The sequence below is a fragment of the Marmota flaviventris genome, chromosome 2, assembly GCF_047511675.1.
Source record: "Marmota flaviventris isolate mMarFla1 chromosome 2, mMarFla1.hap1, whole genome shotgun sequence".
NCBI lineage: Eukaryota > Metazoa > Chordata > Mammalia > Rodentia > Sciuridae > Marmota > Marmota flaviventris.
This window is the reverse complement of record NC_092499.1, coordinates 151,952,632-151,972,939: the sequence shown is the minus strand read 5'-3', so window position 1 is coordinate 151,972,939 and position 20,308 is coordinate 151,952,632. Positions and strand designations below refer to the sequence as shown.

Sequence of the window (20,308 nt, the reverse complement as noted above, 5' to 3'; positions counted from 1 at the left end):
TCATTTTAATTTGCTTAATTGTACTAAAATAGATATAACATAAAGTTGACCATCTTACCATGTTTTAAAGTGTATTAGCTCTCCTTTCTTAATTGGACTACTGGAATACGTTTTTAAAAAGGAGCAACTATGATGCAAAAAGGGCATTTGTATTGTCAAAGTAGAGTTTCAAGGATACAGTGAACTCTTGAGTAACCACTCAGCCTAAGAAAAAGTACATGAACCAAACTTTTGAACACTCTTTCTAAGCCTTTGTCTGGATGCTAGCTCCTCCTCTCCTCTAGAGGACTGGAATAATGTTTTTACCAGTCTCCCTTCCTCCAGCCTTCTTTCCTCCATGCTGGATCCAGAGAGATGGGACTAACAGATACTGTGTTGTGCATTAATGGACATTGCCCAATGACTCTGCCTGGTTTGGGGGTTAAAATGCAGAGTCCTGGGGCAGTGGGCCCCAGGGCCTCTCCTGTTGTGGGCCCCCATGATCATTGCAGGGTCTGTGTGGTACCAGGATATGTGCCCTGCCGGCTGCAGCCCCATCCCTGTCCATCTCCCCTTGGCCAGGCAGTGCTGCCTTCCCTGACACACCTTTGGGCCTGAAAGGCTGGGCACTTACGTTGAGCTTCTCTGTTCATTACTCAAGACAGCACCCGCAATTTCAGACCCTTGGTGAATGCTGTTTGGTTTGGAGTGAGCAATGGGGAGAGGGTGGGACAAGCCAGTGGGGAAGGGGACTGATATGGTCTTCAAGGAGCACAGATTGATTTATTTTGAATTAATATATAATTTTATTAAAAATTCATTGCAAAATAAAAGTAGTCCTTTGAACGTACTACATTTTTACCATGTAACATGGTAAAAAAAAAATCAAACTATTTGAAAAGAGTATTTAATACCATTTTTTCTTTCTACATGGCATCCCTCTCAGCCCTCCTCCCAAATAGACTTTTTTATTCTTATTTCATTTTTAAATGCCACATAGTAAGTTTACCAATCCGGGGGTGCAATGTAATATTTCAGTGTCTACCTCATCATGGGGTGTGGAGTTGAACTGGGAAGATCTAACCTCCTTCCCCATCCATCATCATTGTCTTTGGATGGAAGCGTCCTCTTTTCTCTTTTGAGAGCAGCTAACCTGCTTATGGCCTTGTGACTTGATCACCTGGGGAACCCGGAAGGGAGTGAGCCCAGTGTGGGGGTCAGGAATGAGCGTGTGAGCTGCAGGCCCCAGGCTGGCGTCCTGGTGACTGAGGGTGCCTCTCCTCTCCCTGCCACCTTTTCCTCCTGCTCTGCCTGTCCTCCTTGGCACCGTGGCATGTTGTTCCTGGCACATGAGGCAGCCAGGCGGGAATGTCACATTCTTTGAACAGATGTGCGTTCACATTGCTCTGAGCGAACATGGTGGCAAGGCGCGTGGGCGCGTGGGGTGGGCTGCGTGCTTGTTGGGCTGGTGGTGATCAGAGATCGGTGGGATTCTGACTCTGTACTTTCCAACGTTCCTCCCCACAGTGACTGCCTCCGGGTGATGATGGCCGCGTGAGTGTCTGCCATGGCCCACCGGAAGCGCCAGAGCACCACGAGCAGCATGTTGGAACACAGGGCCAGGCCAGGCCCCATCCCCCATGGCCAGGAGCCTGAGAGTGAGGATGCAGAGCTGCCCTTGGAGGGCTATGTGCCCAAGGGCCTGGAGCTGACCACCCTGCGACCAGAGAGTCCCACGCCCGAGGAGCAAGACTGCCACAACCACAGCCCTGACGGGGACTCCAGCTCCGACTATGTGAACAACACCTCTGAGGAGGAGGACTATGATGAGGGGCTCCCCGAGGAGGAGGAGGGCATCACCTACTACATCCGCTACTGCCCAGAGGATGACAGCTACCTGGAGGGCATGGACTGCAACGGGGAGGAGTATGTGGCCCACGGTACACACCCTGTGGACACTGACGAGTGCCAAGAGGCGGTGGAGGAGTGGACAGACTCAGCGGGCCCACACCCCCATGGCCATGGGGCCGAAGGCAGCCAGGACTACCCAGAGAGCCACCTGCCCATCCCAGAGGACGAGCCCTCTGTGCTGGAAGCCCACGGCCAGGAAGATGATGGTCACTACTGTCCCGGCAAAGAGGGCTACCAGGACTATTACCCTTCAGAGGCCAATGGGAATGCAGGGGGTGCTTCCCCCTATCACCTGAGGCGTGGGGATGGGGACCTGGAGGACCAGGAGGAAGACATTGACCAGATTGTGGCTGAGATCAAGATGAGCTTGAGCATGACCAGCATCACCAGTGCCAGCGAGGCGAGCCCTGAGCACATGGCTGAGCCGGGGCCGGGGGACTCCACAGAGGCCTGCCCGCCCAGCGAGGCCAGCTGCGGGCCCAACAGGCATGAGGCAAGGCCCAAGTCACTGAACCTCCCTCCCGAGTCCAAGCACCCAGGAGACCCCCAGAGAGGCTTCAAGGCCAAGACCAGGACCCCAGAGGAGAGGCCAAAGTGGCCCCAAGAGCAGGTAGGTCTTTCCTGTTCCAGGGAATGGGGCAGAGGAGCCCAGAGAGCTGTGGTGTAGGCATGGCCAATGGTAAATCTGAGGCCTGGGGGAGGGACTGGTCTGCTTTCCAGTTCAAAATGCAGGCTTCGTTCTTCATTTTCTCAGTTTTGCGGTCACATTTCAGGGACATTTTGATCACTCTTAAGCTCACCCCTCAAATTCAGGAATATCAGGAAAGTCTTTCATTGAGGGCTGACTGGCAGCTAGAAGACTCCCTACTCTACAGTGCCAGGAGAGGTTTGATTTCTGTTTCTGTGGATGGCAGAGGAGCATCTGTTTGATGGTCCCTGCCTCCCTCCCTCCCCCAAGTGGTTTCCTAAGGCCAGCAGGACATTGGTGAGGATGGGGGATTGATGGTGTTCATGCACTGAGCTGACTAATGCCAAGGGTCAACAGTGGCCATTGCATCCAGGTTACAAGTCTTCAAAGGCTGCAGGCTGCAGGCTTGGTGGTCAGTTAGCTATGAATATCCACTGTATTCTGCAAATAATTATTTTAAAGCTTGACAAAGTTGGAGAATAAATGCATGCTGTTGAGGCCAATGGGTATAAGTATAGCTATATTTTCTTTTAATTATAGCCAAATAAGCATGTACTGTAATAAACACATTTGAAAAGCTGCCATTCAAAAAAAAATCCACCATGAGTACATAAAGAAGATACAATTATTAAACCTGTGTAAAGGAACATGTATTTGGTCCATTATGTGGACTGCTTGTATATTTTTAAAATCTTAATTATTTTTTTTCCCAGTAGAGTTCATGAGTTTGAAAACACACACACACACACATAAACACATATAGTGAAAGGTTGCATTTGGAATTGTGGTTAGATTTCTGGCACTTGCATTTGGTGCCTTTTGTTCTTTCTAAAGATTATCAAGTGTAAGTTCACTCTGGGAGTATTCCTGTCATTCACAGAAATTCTGCATTCATGGGGGCCACAGATGTAAGGAAAGTGCTATTATATGCTTGTGGACATTGGGGGAGCTTTCTCTAGATGTCAGGTGACTCTGGGCCCTGGATCTGGGCTTTAGGCCAAAATGCTGTCATCTTCCATCAGTCGCTGGCAGAGCCTGAACTTGTCCCCAGCAATAGTGATGACACCACAGGGTTGCACAGGGTATGTGACGTACTGCATTTTGTTAATAGAAGAGCATTCCTGTCAAAGATTTTGTCAAGAGAAAATTATCTTTAGAGCCTGTGGGGAGCAAGTTAGACCTGATCTTTTGCTCCTTTGTGCTTTGTGCTAAACAGATGCTAATTTGAGTGAGACTCTAGGCTGGAGAACTGGGGGATAAATAAAAGGGAATGAATGGAGGATGTTGGCTGTTTAAAAGGGCAGGAGCAGGTGAGGTAGTCCCCAGCTGTTGTGGAGGACCAGAAGGAGGTCTGTTCTTCAGAGAAGAGGCATTGAATGGAAAAGCAGGCAGCTTTGGTCCCTAAGCAGAGTGTGTCCTTGAAGCTAATGCTCTTATCCAACACACTGGAAAAGCTCATTTAAGCTGGCTAATGATGTAGAGCTTTTCTGCTTTCATTCATTCACTCACAAACTATTTCCATCCAGGAAAGAGCCTAGCAGTTCCCAAGTCAGGGGCTGACCAGGTCCCATAGGAACGGGCCCAGTGCTCCTTCTGAGGACTCTATAGGGCCTGGCACATGTGGGCAGGGTCTTCACATCCTGTATTCCCAAGTAGCCCATTTTACACAAGAAACCCTTTGAAATTGGACCCAAAAGAGCCAAAGCTAGAAATGATTGTGAAAGCCAGATTCTGTATGAAGAATATGCGCCAGGTGGTTTGGTGATGCCTTGTTTGAAACCACAGCCCGCTTTCCTACAAGCAATCTCTTGCTTCCTTGGGGACAGCAAAGCTGTTCTGAGAACCAACAAAAGCTTGGTCTAAGATAGTTGCTCAGGGTATCACTGAGTCCCAAGCCCACCTCTCTGTTCCTAGTGTCATCCATGCAGTTAGTGTTAGCATTGCCTAGATTTGAGACTGAGACAAAAAGGAATCTGCAAAGAGGATGGGTGATGTTGGCCTTTTATTTTATTTTTTATATATTTTTTAGTTGTAGTTGGACACAATATCTTTATTTATTTATATGTGGTGCTGAGGATCGAACCCAGAGCCTCGCACGTACTAGGCGAGTGCTCTACTGCTGAGCCACAAACCAGCCCCAAATTTTGGCCTTTTAGACTGTCACTTTTTAAAGTGTGGCCATGGCCTATCCACACAGCATCACTGGGGTGGCCCACCCCAGAACTTCTGAGTCCTAATATGCATTTCAAGGAAATGCAACATTTTGAGAATTCAGTTGGAGGAAAGGTGCATAACCTCCCTCTCCACCCTTTTATTTATTGTAAAACTTGAAAAATTAAGTCATAGATACATTTTAAGAGGATAAGTTGAGTATCCCTAATCTCAAAATCCAAAATACCACAAAGTCTAAATCTTTTTGAGTACCGACCTGATGCTACTAGTGCAAAATTCCATACTTCACCTCCTGAGGTGGCTCACAGTCATAATGCAGGCACATTCAAAAATATTGTGTAAAATTTCCTTCAGGCTTTGTGTAAAATGTGTGCATGAAGCATAAATGATTTTCATGCTTAGCCTTAGGTTTCATCCCCAAAGAATCTCCTTATGTGTATGCAGATTTTCCACAATCTGAAAAAATCCCAAATATAAAACACCCAAATCCCAAGCATTTTGGATAAGGGATACTCAACCTGTACTGAATAGCGTCTATTTAGTCATTGCCTCCATGACAGTAAGTATAATAGAGGTTGAAATGGGAATATACAAACTACATTTCTGATAGTCCCTGACACCCCAACAGACGAGCTATTTTAATTTTTCTCTGTTCTTTTTCAGATTATAGAACATAAATAAATACATAGCAGTCATTATATCCCAGCTGTAATTTTGTCATCCAGCTTTTAAAAATCAGACGTGTCATAAAATGTTTCTCCATATTGCCACATAATTTTCATGGTTATTTTTAGTGACCTTTTAATCTTTCATTTGGATGATGTGCCATATAATTTATTTGTCTACACACACAGCCATTAGCATGCAGGTTCAAGATGGCATTTTTCCTTATATGTAAGAAAATAGCTATACAAACTGTGCTTTTTATGGTGCATTACCTAAGGATAAATTCCTGTGTTCCACATCAGTGTTGACTATTTCCCCCCAAACAAAGTATAGTTTGATCCTTATTATCCATGGGTTCCATATTTGTGAATTTGTAGTCTTGCTGAAATCTATTTGAAACCCTAAAGTCAGTTCTCATGACACTTTTGTGGTCATTTGCAAATATAGGCAAAGGCAAAAAATTTGAGTCACCTGCTCACATGTCTCCAGCTGAGACTGAGCAAGGCTTTGTGCTATTGTTTTTCTTCTCATGCTGTAAACTTTTCATGATATATCTGGTACCTTTTTGGGGTTTATGTTTTTTTTGTGGGTTTTGTTGATGATTTTTTTGTCGTTGGTGGTGATAAAATGACCCCCAGAGCAGTGCTGAAGTGCTGTCCAGGGCTCCTAAAGTACAAGAAGGCTGTGAGGTACCTCATGGAGAAAACAAGTGTGCATTTGATGACTTTATTCAGGCATGAGTTATGACTGTTGGCCGTGAGAGCAATGTTAATGAGTCAACAACAATGAGGTGCATCCAGAACAAGAGAGAGGAAATATATCGATCCACATATCTAGCCACTCTAGAACATGTTAAAGTAGCATCTATAATATGTGATGCAATTATGAAACAGACATAAATATGGCTAAATTTGCAGATTGATGGAGATGATAACCAACTTTAATAAAGCCTAATGGACAGGCTGAAAGTCTAAGAAACGTGTGGTCTTATGATCCAGGGTTGGGGATGGTGGGCTCATCTCAGCTAGTGTTTGGCTGTAAAGAAATACTGCATGTAATTATTTGTAAGAAATATCTATATTCAATGAAGTTCCTTTAAACAGAAAAAAAAATACATAAAACAAGGTTCTGTGTTAATGGGTAGACAAAATGTGACTGGAGGCTCTCAGGAACATAATCGTATATCTGCCTCAGAAGCACTAATTTAGTGTTCACTGATTCAATGTTTGTGGCAGCTTGGCAAAACAGAACTACCATGAATGAAAATTGACTGTATGGTTGCCCCTCAGCATTCCAGGTGGATGGGTGCCAGGACTCCTGTGAGTACCCAAATCAGTACAGACTCTAGTCCCTTACATAAGTTTTATATGTTGTATTTGCACATAAACTACATCCTCTTGTATACTTTGAATCATCTCTAGATAACTTAAAATACCTAATATGTTGTAAAAGCTGTGTAAATAATTGTTATACTTTCTCATTTAGTGAAATAATGACAAGAAAAAAAGTTATTATGCGTTCAAAACAGGTGCAGGGTTTTCTTTTTCCCCCTGAATATTTTTAGTTTGCAGCTGGTTGAATCCACAGATATGGAACTTAGATGCAGAGGGTCAGCTGTATTTGGTTGGCAAATGATTTTGGGAAATTTTAAAAACTTTCCTCTTCTTAGAACTTCATTCATTGCTTGCACATCTCCTGCATTAATTCCCTGAATCACTGTACTGACTGGCCAGCATGCCTGAATATTCTGGATCATTAATCCCTTTTCTCTCTTTGTGTGACCTGTGGAGAAAATGTAGACCTAGTCTCACATCCTAGGAGATGGATGGCCAAGACCCATGAACTTCTCAGACCTCTCCTGTATGGCTCAATTCTAGTATATTTAGACATCAACCTCAAATGGTGGTGATGGGAACATACCCTTGTCACCATTGGAAACCTTTGCCTCTGCATTTCTTTCTTTTTTTCTTTCTGGAAAGTCCATGGGTTACAGTAGAGGTGACAGTGGTGGTGGTGACTGTAGCACCATATCAAGGGTTTTATATATGATTTCAGGAACTTCTAGGACAACCCAAAGACATAGGAACAAGGGTTAGTCCCATGGGACAACTGGGACATTTGATCCCTACATGGGATAAGTACTTCACCTTTGGTTAGAGTGTAGGAGGGCTAAACAGACTGTGTTTCACCCAAACTTATGTCTGTAGCCACAGCACTATGTAGCCCTTGACAGGCCTACACAAAAAATAATGTTTGAAAATGTCTCACAGTGTGCCTATAAGTCCAGCAGCCTGTAAGTGGGCTAGTATCCATAGCCTGGGATGGCTGCTTCTGCCCAGTTGTGAATTTTTTTGGTATTAAAAGGCTTGCCATACTCTGCTATTTGCACCAGTGAGGTGACTGGTAGACATTGAGGCTCCAGTCTTAAAAATAAGCCAAACTTAGGTTCTGACATGTCCTGATTTCATGAGGGCTCATGCCACAGCTCAAACAAGTCTAATAGAAATGATTCACATGACATTTTTCTTAATTTTATGGAGCTATGTTGACATGAATTACTGATTTTTTTTATGTGCAGGCATTAAAGAATACATGAGTTAGGACCAGCCAGGCTGTATTAATTGTCTCAATGAAAGTAGCATGTCCATTCCTACCATTGTGGTCCTCTGCTGTCTTGCAGTGAGGTGTGAAAGTGAGGGAGGACCTCAGCCAGGTACCTGTAACCTGGCTCTTCTCTCACTGCTCCAGAGTTAAGCTTTGGGGACCTGACAAGCCACTGGGGCACCTCCTTAGAAAAGAGCAGGTTGCTGATTCATGCTTCACCTGGACTGCCCACCTGTGTTCCTGGGGGGCACTGTAAGGACATCTCTGTCTAACACCAAAAATTCTGTTTTTGTGGGTCTGTGGCATGGCCTGATATAGCAGGTGCTTTGAGTGCCTCTGGGTGGTCTACTAAGCGTGGCCTGTTTTTGAGTCCCTGTCCCTCCTTTCTTCTTCACCTATAACCTTGTGAAGTTTATCATCAGTTAAGGTATTCTGAAAAGGTCTGCTCTGAACCAGAAATTCTGCCATTAGAGATTCATCCCTTTGGACCCTGGGGATTTCCGGGGCTACAGGCATTCCCAGTACAGGACCTCAATGATTCAGTTGAAAGTATTTGATTTACACAAAAGTTGTGTTCTGCAGCTCTATACTTTGGGCCTGCAAACCAAATACGTATTTTGATTTTTGGAGTGTTCATGACTTCTGTTTTATCACCTGTGCTTTCTATAAAGAATGCTCTGATGATAGCAAAAGAAGTTAAAATTTAGGGCTGGGGTTGTGACCCACTGGTAGAGCGCTTGACTCACACATGTGAAGCACTGGGTTTGATCCTCAGCTCCACATAAAAATAAATAAATTAATTAAAGGTATTGTGTTCATCTACAATTAAAATTTTTTTTAAAAAGTTAAAATTAAAAAAAGAAGAAGAAAATCAATACATCATAGTCAACTTAATACAACAGTTAAAGTGAGACATGCCACAGGGCCTTGAGCCACATTGAACTCACAAGTGTCCATTACTGCTTAGTGTAGAGATTCTTTGACTATGATCTGGCATTTGATTGAGAATTGTTTTGCAAAGGACTTTTCAAGATTGTGATAGGAATACAAGTACCAAATGGGCAGACAAAATGCTAAATGTACAGGTAACCTTGACCAGTCCCCTAGTTGTGAGGCAGGGCACCTTGTATATTCTGGGCCCCATTTGGTGACATGTGAAGCAAGTCTTAGCTCCCACTTTAAAAAAGAGGATGGAGAGAGGAGTGCTGTGTGGTTTTTGGTACCTAGGGACGCCCCCCTCCATTGGTATGCAGTGGGGTAGCAGGAGTGCAGATGGGGGAGGCCATGCAAAGAAGGGATTTGAGGGTTGCATTATATCCAGGAGGGAGTCGTCTGTCCAAAACTGTTGCACAGGTAAGATGGAGCTGGAGAAAGAGTTTGCAGTTGGTGCTGAGTACAGGGGTTTTCAGGGATATGGGCATGGCCCAATCAGAGGAATTTCCTCCCCAGCTCCCTGAACCTTAGTAGAATTCAGCTTGCTTCTTCCCTCCCACAGCCCACCACCAGATTCTGCTGCCCTCCCACTCCTTTGCCCACCTGTGGCATCAGACCAAGAACTTCTGAATCTGCCCGTGGAAGAGATGTTCTGTGCCCCATGTTGCCTGCACAGAGCCCTTTCCCAGAACCCTCCTTTCCCAGCAATGTGAAAGGTGACCTCTGCACCTACCTTTATTAATTCCCAGGACTGCTTTGAAAAATAAAATCTTGTGGCCACAGCCTTCAGGTTGCTATTAGCCCCTCGGCTTGCTCTAGCTTTCAGCCTGATTTTTTTTCACTGATTTGCTGAGCCAGCAAAACTGCCAAACTTGTTTTTTTTTTTTTTTAAGAAGCCTTTTGATGACTTATTACCAGCGGTTGTTATTATTATTAGGGAGCAGTTTATTTAGCAGATTGCTTATAAGGCTTTTAAACCTAATGAAAGCCAGGGTTTCTAAAAGAGTATTTCATTTTTTTAAAGACTTAATTAACTAATTTATATTTATAATTTCGATTTTACATATTTGTGGGCTATAGTGTAATAATTTAATCAGGTATACAATGTACAATGATTGAATTAGGGTAGTTAGCATTACCAACTTCTTAAGTATTTTAAAAATATTTCCAATTAACAGGTACTAATAGGTCAGATCGTGTAAAGCCCTTTCACTAACAGTCATCTGGAAAGTACCCTCTTGGTCCTTGGAGAGTGTGCAGAGTGCAGTGGTTAGGAATACGGGTGCTAAGGCTCACAAGCCTGGACTCCATCCAGTTGCAGTAGTTCCAGATCTAGAACATACCAGCTCTATTACCTACCACTCCTGGGCTGGGGGGTGGGGGGGAAGCTTCTCTGGATCTGGGTCTGAGTGGATGGTAAGGGGCATGCAGAGCTTGCCCTGATGATGATAGATTGTATTTATGGGAATCTCTTTTTGGGTGGGGGAGGCAGTTTGGCTACAGACTATGCTGGGCAGGAAGGACTAGGGACACTAGTGAAGCAAGATGGTGACACAGGGAGGGCTAAGCTCAGCTGGTAAGACAGCTCAGGAGGAAGAACCAGGTTAGGCCAGGGCTGCTGAGGAGCTGATGGAGTGGAGTGGCTGCCACTGGTGTCCTCAAGTTCTTCCCTCTCTGCAAGCCTCTCAAAGGAATGGCTTTTCTCCAGTAGGGGATGGGGATGGGGGTAGATTCTGATCTTCTCCCCATCTTAGGGACATCCTCAGCCTTTTTCTGCTTTGCAGTTGTGATTTGAGGGATACAAGACACCCCCTCAGCTCCCATGGCAGTTCTGATTTTCTTATACCCAGTTTCAAGTTGAAAATGAGCTAAGAACTCTCAGCTTGTTTTCCAGGCAAATATGTTGTGCTGGGGACCCAATGTCCATCACTAATTCCAAGTGCTGCCTAAAGCTTTCTTAAGCTTGTGCAACTTCTCCCTGGTTTGCTCTCCTAAAGCCCACTTTCCTCAAAGTCCACTCCCTGCCGGTCTGCCCCTGAGTCCTGTGCTGGCCAGCTCTGCATCTCCTCCAGTCCAGCTCATGCCGATTGGCACCTGTGGAGTACAGACACTGGGGATGCCAAGATGAAAATGGCATAGTCCTGCATTTCCAAACTCTTTCTGGAGGGAAACAGACATGAAGAGACTTCTCTCCCACCTATTGCATCCATCTGGATTGGGAACTCAGGAGAGATGCCCACTCAGCTTGGGTGTTCCTGGCAAGCTTTGGGGATAGGCTCCAGAGCCTGTGAGAAGCAGAGTGGCTCTGGGACTTTGAGAAATCAGCCAATAAAGTGAGACTAACCATGGAAGTGCCTGTGTGTCCTCAGCATGGAGTGGGACTACAACTGTGATGGGGCCGTGACTTCCAAAAGAGGATAAGGGAAAGCAGAGGATCTGGGTTGAAGATAATGGATGGTAGTAGGAGGGAGAAGGGCCATTGGAGATGAGGAAGGGAGCTAGGAGAAAACTGGGGCATAGGAACTGAGAGGCAGAGACATCAGGAAGGCCAAGGGAAGGTGGGGGGTTATCTTTCTGGGATGAAAGCACTTTTTGACTATGGCTGCTGGAGTCTGAGAGTAGCCTGAGGTAGGTCTGGTAGATTGGGAGGGCAGAGAGTTGCTCTTGAGAATGGAAGAGGGAGACGGGTGTTGTCTGTAGGAACATATAGGGAAGGACCTAAGAATGTGCTAGCAAGGAGAGGACAGTCACTGGGTGTGACTCAAATGCACTCCTTTTCTAATGGTGTATGTCTAGGGCAGATTGTTGGGGATGAAAGAGGAGGATATAGGACCCAAGGCAGGGAGCTGGCCTGTGTGAAACTCTTTGCTCCTGGAGGTGCTTGGGCTTCCCATCATTGGACCCTTGCAGTACCTCACATGTATAAGAGCCTTAGAGAGACAGACATCCAGCTGACAAAGTTGGCTAGTCACATGACATTCCCTGGGAAGTACAGGGCTCCATGGAAGAATTTTTAGAAACATTATCTGTTGGGAAGAAAGCCCACACAGCTGAACGTTAGATGTAGAAATGCACACTGTTGCATGTGTTCAGTCACTGAGAGGTGACGGCATGACATGGCAGTCATGGGATTTTCACCAAATAGCATTAAGCTTACAGCCAGTGCTAATCAATTACTAAGAAAGGCATGGGCCTATGGTAATAGGGGGCTCATCAAATATAACTCCCAACCCTATGTCAGATAACAGCATGGATGGTGCAGGAACACTAAGCACAACTCAGACACTTGAGAAGGAGTGTTTTGAGGGAGGAAATGGTGCATCCTGGAGCAAATGATAACTTCCAAAAGCTGCCAAGTCCAGGTTTGTAGCCAATCCCACCATCGACCTTCACAGAAGAGAAGCTGGCCTTTCTTCACCTGAGACCAAGCCGAGGCCCGTACAGTTGGAATTGAAGGATGTTTAGCACTAGCAGTGCAAAATCTCATTGTCCAGGTCCTCTTGTTTTAACAGCTAACATGTGACCCAGGTCTGCATCTGGCCCTGGTCCATTTAAGAGGCATTAGATGGGAGGAGACTGCTCTATAAGAGTAGCTCAGGGCAAGATACTGCTGTTGGGGAGGCATTGCCGGTTCACCTGCCTCTCTCCTAGGTATGCCCTCCTCTTTCCTTTGGCCCATACAAGTGGCTTCTTGCAAGTGGCTACTGATTCCACCTTGGAGATTTGTCTGTCCACTCTAATTTCTATCGCAGCACTACCCCTGCCCCTGACACTTCACGCCCAGCCTTTGGGTTCTCTGCATTTCCTTAAGGCAGCCCTTACTTAGTACCAGCTGGGAGGTGTCAGTTCCTGACCTTCACTTTGAGTGCTCTGGGTTCATCTACTTTGGACCATCATGCACTCCTATGCCAACTCCCCCACCCAGCATCTTCTTTGTGACCACCCCACACCCAGGCTAATGCCTCTGCACTCCTGTGGTCACGCCTTCTTTCTTTTTAGACACTGAAAATAGAAGCTCTTTCTTGCTTAATATCTTATCAATATTTAATGTCAACCTTCCTTTTAAACGCCAAGAAGAATGAAACAGAATGAATTAACTCAGGGAATTCCATCACCTGGAGTCTGAGCATAGGCAGAGATCATGTGGGCTGGTAAGATTTTCAGGCATTTGTGGAAGGATTGTTTGTTGCTCTGTGCCACAGTCATAGTAATGAAGTATAAAAGAAAAGGCTTTTTACATACAATAGGATATTATTCGGCCTTAAAAAGGAAAGAAGTTCTGACATTTGCTATTACATGGATGACCCTTGAAGACATTATGCTAAGATTAGCTGGATGGAAAAATTGCAAGTGTTTGCAATCAGCTAGTAGATCCATTGGCAGTGAAATGTGCTAAGTGAAATGTGCCAGTCACAAAAGGATAAATAAGGGTGAATCCACTTATGAGCAGCCTAGAGTAGACAAATTCATAGAGACTGAAAGTAGAATGGTGTTTCCAGGGGCCTGGGAGAGGGGAGGGGAGTGTTATGTTTAATGTCTGCAAAGTTTCAGTTTTGCAAGAATTCTGGAGATGGGTGGTGGGTGCTGGATGCACATCAGTATGAATGTACATACACCTAAAAATGTTTAAAATGGTTAATTTTAGGTTATGTTTATCTACCATAATAAAAGAAAAAAAGAAAAGAAAAAGTTTTGGGTTCTTTGACTTTCTTGAGCCAATTTGGATCATCTAAAACTCAGTTGAATCATCTAAAACCAAGTTGAGCCCATCTGATACTGTGTGTAAGCAGTATCATGCAAACAAACAAAACTATTTTCTGCCAATCAGAATGAATTTGGTCCATCCATAGCAGAGAGGAGGTAGCCACCCCATTTGGGCTGTGGACCCTGGTGTGTGTGGTCACAAGATGTGGGTCCACACATCTCTTTGAAGTTTCAGGAGGATGTAAAAGCTAAAATGAATCATGAGTAGCACATCACATCTTGAATGGGAAGAGGAATCTTCCTTTCTCTGCTTCTAGGTCTTGTTCAGTACTGAACATGATTCCATCTTGGCAGGAGTATCAGGAACAAAAGTTATTAAAACTCTTGGGACTATTTACATAAATCATAGGCTCCTGGCTTATTGTAAAGTGGTTGAGGTCATACCTTTTAGTATCATTAAAATAAATGTATATGCCTTGACTTATGATGGAGTCATATTTCAATAAACCCATAAATCATATATTGAAAATATCATTAAGTCCAAAATGCATCGCCTACTCCTAAGCTACTGAACATCAAAGCTTAGCCACACAGCACACTAGAGAGTGTTGTTTGGTTCCCCTCCGGATGGCACAGCTGATGGGAGCTGTGGCTGGCTGCTGCTGCCTGGTGTCGTGAGAGACCATTGGACTGCAGAGCCCACAGCCCCGGAAAAGATTCAAATTAAAAATTAAAAGTAGTTTCTACTAAATAGTATTGCTTTCACACCATTATAAAATAAAAGAATCAAAAGTCTAAACATCGTAAATCAAGAACCATCTACCATTACAATCACTGCCAATGGTACTATGCTCTGTCCTTTCCCACAAGTTTAAGAAAAGCAAATATAGTCATAAAAGTTGAGCAGGGAGATTTAGTAGTAACTAACTGAAATATTGGAGTCTTCTTTGTATATTACCTAGTGAAACTTGTTTCTCAAATTCTGAATCATAGGTCTTTGTTTTAATGTCTGCAGCCGTAGGCAGCGCCTCTGAGTCTAAATGCAGCTGTTTGTTATTTAGGATTTAGAACTAATTATATTGACTGAAACAAAGGACTCCTTTTCCTATTAGGAGAACAGAGATCTTGTACTAGCAATTCCACGCTGGGCATGACAGCTTGCACAGACTTGTCGAAGTTAAATACAGAAAATGCCCCCTGGAAATTGAAGTCCAATATTGACTTAGTACTGGACATTTAACTTTCCTTTTGACTGGGGCACCTTTGTTTCATTCCTTTTTCATATGTCAAGCTAGTTTTCTCAGAATGTGTGTACAGGGCTCAAAGATAAGTGAGGGGCAGCTAGGGGGATTCAGAAGATGTCCCAGGTCAGACCCTCAGGAGAACCACAGGCTCGAGCTGCCAATAAAGCCCAGTGATTGCTTTTTAGCTCTGGTGGGTTGTTGTCATTCAACTCCATGTACATGGGCTTTCTTGCTTTTAGATCAGCCGGATGGAAAAATTGCAAGTATTTGCAGTCAGCTAGTAGATCCATTGGCAGAAGGATTATGGAGATTATTATTTTTTTTTATTTTACTTTTTACAGAGCTGGGAATCAAACCTAAGGCCTTGCACATGCTCCACATCTGCTGACCACCATATTTTAAAAATTGTAGTAATAGATACATAACACAAAATTAGTTATTGTAAATATTTTAAAGTGAACAACAATTCAGTGACCTTTAGTACAGTGCTGTGCAAGCACCACCACTGTCTACTTCCAGAATGTTTTCATCACTCCAAAAGAAGATTCATTTTCTGTTAAGCAGTCACTCCATAGTGTTCCCACCCTCTCTTGGGATTTGCCTATTTGTTGTATGTCATATCAATTCAATTGTATAATCTTTAGCCTTTTGAGTCTGGCTTCTTTCACTTAACAGGTTTTCCAGGTTCATCCATGTTGTAGTGGGTGTCGATACTTCATTCTTTGTGGAGCGCTGAATGATACTCCATAGGATGGATAGACCATATTATGTTCTTCCTTTCACCTGCTGCTGGACATTTGGGTCGTTTCTACTTTTGTCTAATGTGATTAGTGCTGTTACGAACATGTGTATACAAGTTTTTTTGAGTAGATGTTTGTTTTCAGCTTTTGGGAGTATATAGCTAGGAGTGGAATTGCTGGGTTATATGGTCATTTAGCATGAAACAATTCCTCTTTTAGGAATTACAGATGTTTTCTACAATGGCAGGACAGTTTTCATGCCCACCAACATGCTGTTACTCCAAAATGAAAACAAGACAACAAAAAAAACCTTGATTGGGTGATCTCTGGGCTCTTCATCTCTCAGGCCTGATCTCATTTGCTCACATGTGTACTTGTTTATACCTTGTTTTATCCCGTGGAGGGTTTAAAGCTGGCAGGAGTGCTGATTTCTGTCTCCGTGTGGGCCCGTGAACCATGCCAGGTCAGGGCCATTGTTGTACTCATCTTCCTGCCCTTAATAAGAGATGCTTTGCTCAGTGCCGTCTGCACGACAAGTACTTACTGGGGCTGGCTGTCTTTGGAAGGTGCTTGATAAGGGGTTGAATTGCAGAGGTGAGTTTGGAAAAATACAATTCTGCTCCAAAATGCTGGGCTGGGAACAAAACATTCAGTGCCTCCCCTTTTCAGGGCTCTGTGAAAAGATAGTGAATGATGATAAGTAGATGCATCCAGGTGGTCCAAATGGTCAATGGGGGAGGAGATAGTTCAGCAGACCGGGCACAGAGAACAAAGCCAGGCCTAAGTGGAAGAACCAGCCTGTTAATCCCCGCTGAAGGCTGCCAGGTTTAGCAAATAACAATACAGATGCCCAGTTGAATCAGAATTTCAGATGGGTATAGAGCTTTAGTTTTATAAGACAAAAAGTTAAAGAGATGGATGGTGGTGATAGTTGCCCAACATTATAAATGTAGTTAATATCATTGAGTTGTACACTTAAAAGTAATTAAGAGGGGTTGGGGGTGTAGCTTAGTGGTACAACTAACACGTTTAACAACCTGAGTTCTATCCCAGCATGGAAAAAAAATAGAGGGAGAACTTAAGAGGGTAAAACTTATGCTATGCACGTTTTACCATGATTAAAAAATGGATAACAATTATATTTCAGAAAAATAATGAATAAGTTTTGGTATAGATGTATTCTATGAAATATCTGTGGACACAGGGGTTCAGGAGAGGTGTCTCTTCCCTCCCTCCCTTCCTCCTTCTCTCCCATTCACAGGCCTGCTTAGGGATTTTAAAGGACAGACTGACTGACCAGCTGGTGTCCCTAATGTCTTTTGTCATGATCCTTTTAAGCCATGGCTCTGCTTTGAGAAAATGATCACCCTCATGGGAGTAACTATTAAAAGAATAAATACTTTACCCAAGCTCCCGTTCTCAAGATAAATATCACAGGAGTGACCTGAATTGTAAGAGGGACAGAAGGAAAAGAACAAGGGTTGTAATTTTTTCTGAGGCACATCTGTGACAGGAGGTAGATTCAAGGACTTTTGAAAGAAGATGTCCATGATCTGAGTTAGACCTTCAAGCTGACCCTGGGGTTTAATGCTCTCAGCCCGTCTGTCCTCGGATGTCTCATTGTGCAGCTAGGTTGGATGGAGGAAGATGTCTTTGTTGGCGGACCAGATGAGCAGGGATGACCGACTCTTTAAAACAGGGAATTTGAACTGATTCCCAGAGAAGGCCATCAGCTAACTGAGCCATTCGTTAGCCCTGGGGGTTCTCTGTCACGGGGTCATGTTTGAGGGGGTTAGATATGACAGTCTAGTGGACTCACTGTGAGCTGGCTTTGAGCTGATGTTCTTTGTCCCTAACTTGAGCTGCAAACATGCTTGTAATTCAGGAGAATGCTTGGAAACCTTCTACTTTTATTACAGATGGCGTGAGTTGAGTGGGTGGGTGCTAGTTTGCTGTTAGTTCATCCAAAGTAATGCAGGTTATATTGCTGTGTTTTCAGTTTAATCAAGCAGACAGATCAAAATTGACACTTTGGAAAAAAAAAACCCAACCTTTAGTTTGCACTAACTGGAGCCAAGATATTTATGAGAATGATGAGAATGATTTATTCACATTAGTATATTTTTATTAAGGGCATTTATCTCTGCCCTGGACAGCTGTCCCTGAATTCTAGCATGTTATCACCAGTCCATGCCATCCTGCATATTAATTTTCTCTCCTCCCATCTCCACAGGAGGGGTTTCCCTACCCCAAGAGCATATTTCACTTCATTTGCTTTACCCCACCGTGTTCTCTGGGTGGGTGGCAGATACAGTTTCCAGCTACTGGCATTGAGAACACCCCATGGTAGTTACTTAGTAAGGGATGGGACCTTCTTGTCCCTGTTGGGTATGGGCGGGGGTTGAGAGAATCCTGGCTGGTATCTTATTTTGAGGTGTGGCTGGCTGCTATACTTGGGGAAAGGCACAACAGGATTTAAATAACATTTTCACTTAAGAAGCCAGGAGCCCCAGATCCACATTGGGCCTCGAACCATGTGAATTTCAGGTTCTGCATCCTGTGCTGCCAGCCCTCCCTTTCAGCCCACTAATATGAAAATCAGAGCACCAGATGGGCTTTCCCAAGGAGAAACATCACAAGCCCACCCCCTGCCTCTTTCAAAATCAACCCTGGCTGTTTATCATGAGATGTGGTTGTCATGGTGATGAGCAGCGCTCACTCCGGAGGGAGTTAGAGGAAATGCTGTCGTGAACGAGGTCAAGCCTAGGGAGGGCGCGCCATACTGTGGCCCAGCACCAGAGAGTTCCATGGGTGCAATGTGGGGGTGCAGACATCCAGCCAGTGCCCCCTGGCCTACCCATGAGCCTTGTCCTGAAGTCTCACAAAGGTTCAGTGGCTGGCCTGTTCCTAATCTTGTGGGGAGCCACAGTCTCACGTTGCTTCCTCCCTAGAGCTGCATAGAGTCTTTGGCCCTCCCTTTGCCTGAAAAATTAGATGCCACCCCCAGCTTTTACATTTGTAAAAGGGGTATCATGAACCCAATTTCGTTTGCTGATTGGTAAGCTGGTTTCTTTGGGAGTTTTCTTGGAGATGGGTAGTTCCCTTTAGCCCTCAGTAAGGTAGCATAAGTCTTCAGGAAATGAAGTCCCCGTGGGCAGGTAACTACTCTGGGGAGCTTCCACGTAAGAGGGCAAAATACTGACCTGCTCTAAGTGCCCCTAAAAACAGCCAAGTGCATCCAACAGAGTTTTCTGCATTTATCCTCATCCAATAATTTAGGGTTTTTAAAAAATATGATATTAACCCTTTGGCATTGTTTGTGTGAATGTGTGAAGTATGGACATTTCTCAAAAAATTTTTAAAAATTACAATGTGATCCAGTGATTCCACTTGTGGTTATATATCCAAAAGAATTGAAAGCAAGATTGCAATGACATTTTCATGCCTGTCTTCATAGCAGTATCATTCACAGTAGCCAAGGGGTGGAAACAATTCAAGCATCCATTGATGGATGAGTATATAAACAAAGTTTGGTACATATACATCATGGAATATTATGCAGCCTTAAAAAGGGAGGAAATTATGACACCTGATATAATATGGATGAATCTTTTTTATTTTTTTTTAGTTATCAATGGACCTTTATTTTATTTATTATATGGGGTGCTGAGAATTAAACCCAGTGCCTCACACATTCCAGGCAAGCATTCTAACACTGAGCCACAACTTCAGCCCCAGTATGAATGAACCTTGAGGGCAACATGCTAAATGACATAAGCTAGTCACAAGGGGATAAACAATATGATCCCATTTTTCTGAGGTACCTGGAGTAGTAAAATTCAGAGGGACAGAAAGTAGAGTGGTGGTTTCCAGGGATAAGGGGAGAAGGGCATGGGAAAGTGTTGTTTAGTGGGCACAGGGTTTTCATTCTGTAAGGTGAAATGTGTCCTGGAAATGTATGTTGGAGATGTTTGCACAACAATGTGAATGTACTCAATGCCCTTCAATCATACACTTAAAAATGGTTCAGTGGTAAATAATGTTATATGTATTTTATTACAATTAAAATAACAATAACCATAAAATTTTAAAACAATTTAAAAAACTTTTGAGAAGTAGAAAGCACATATATCAACATTACACTTTAATTGAATATGCATGTATGCATGTACACATTCGTACACATATACAACTGCATACCTGCAAATGCAAGCATTTTGTAAAATTGAATCCCATCCAATACTCACGTTTTGTATCCTGGTTCATTTCTCTAACATAAAAATCTTTAACTTTACAATTTTTAACTTCCTGGTTTCTAGGTATGCAATGGTTTGGAGCAGCCAAGGAAGCAGCAGCGCTCTGATCTCAATGGACCCATTGATAATAACAACATCCCAGAGGTAATTTTTTCCAAGGGTGAGAGTTCTGGGGCTGGGTCCTCATGATGGAGTTGCTGACCCCATCACAGTTAACTCACTCTCGGTAAATTTCTTATCTCACCCAGTACCTGGGGAGAGGGTTTTCAGGTCTAGCAAACTTGGGTAGGAGGAGGTAAGGGTGCTCTGGCCTGGGAGAAGAGAAGAAAGGGACCTCCTTGATGATTTGCAGTCACACCACAAAGTGTTCACTGATGGTGTGTGTGGGATCATTGATGCTCCCAGATCTTA

At 43.9% G+C, this 20,308-nt stretch overlaps 1 protein-coding gene across 3 annotated transcripts in view; it reads left to right on the top strand.

Annotated features, from left to right (window-relative positions):
- Positions 1 to 1,546: 1,546 nt before the first annotated feature.
- The window catches only part of Apba2 (amyloid beta precursor protein binding family A member 2), a 62,996-nt gene continuing 44,234 nt past the window's right edge, over positions 1,547 to 20,308 (top strand). For all 3 annotated transcript variants that reach the window (XM_071607361.1, XM_071607362.1, XM_027920782.2), the window contains exons 1-2: positions 1,547 to 2,500; positions 19,961 to 20,041. In XM_071607361.1, coding sequence (XP_071463462.1) covers positions 1,547 to 2,500; positions 19,961 to 20,041 — 1,035 coding nt within the window. The remainder of the gene's footprint in view (positions 2,501 to 19,960; positions 20,042 to 20,308) is intronic.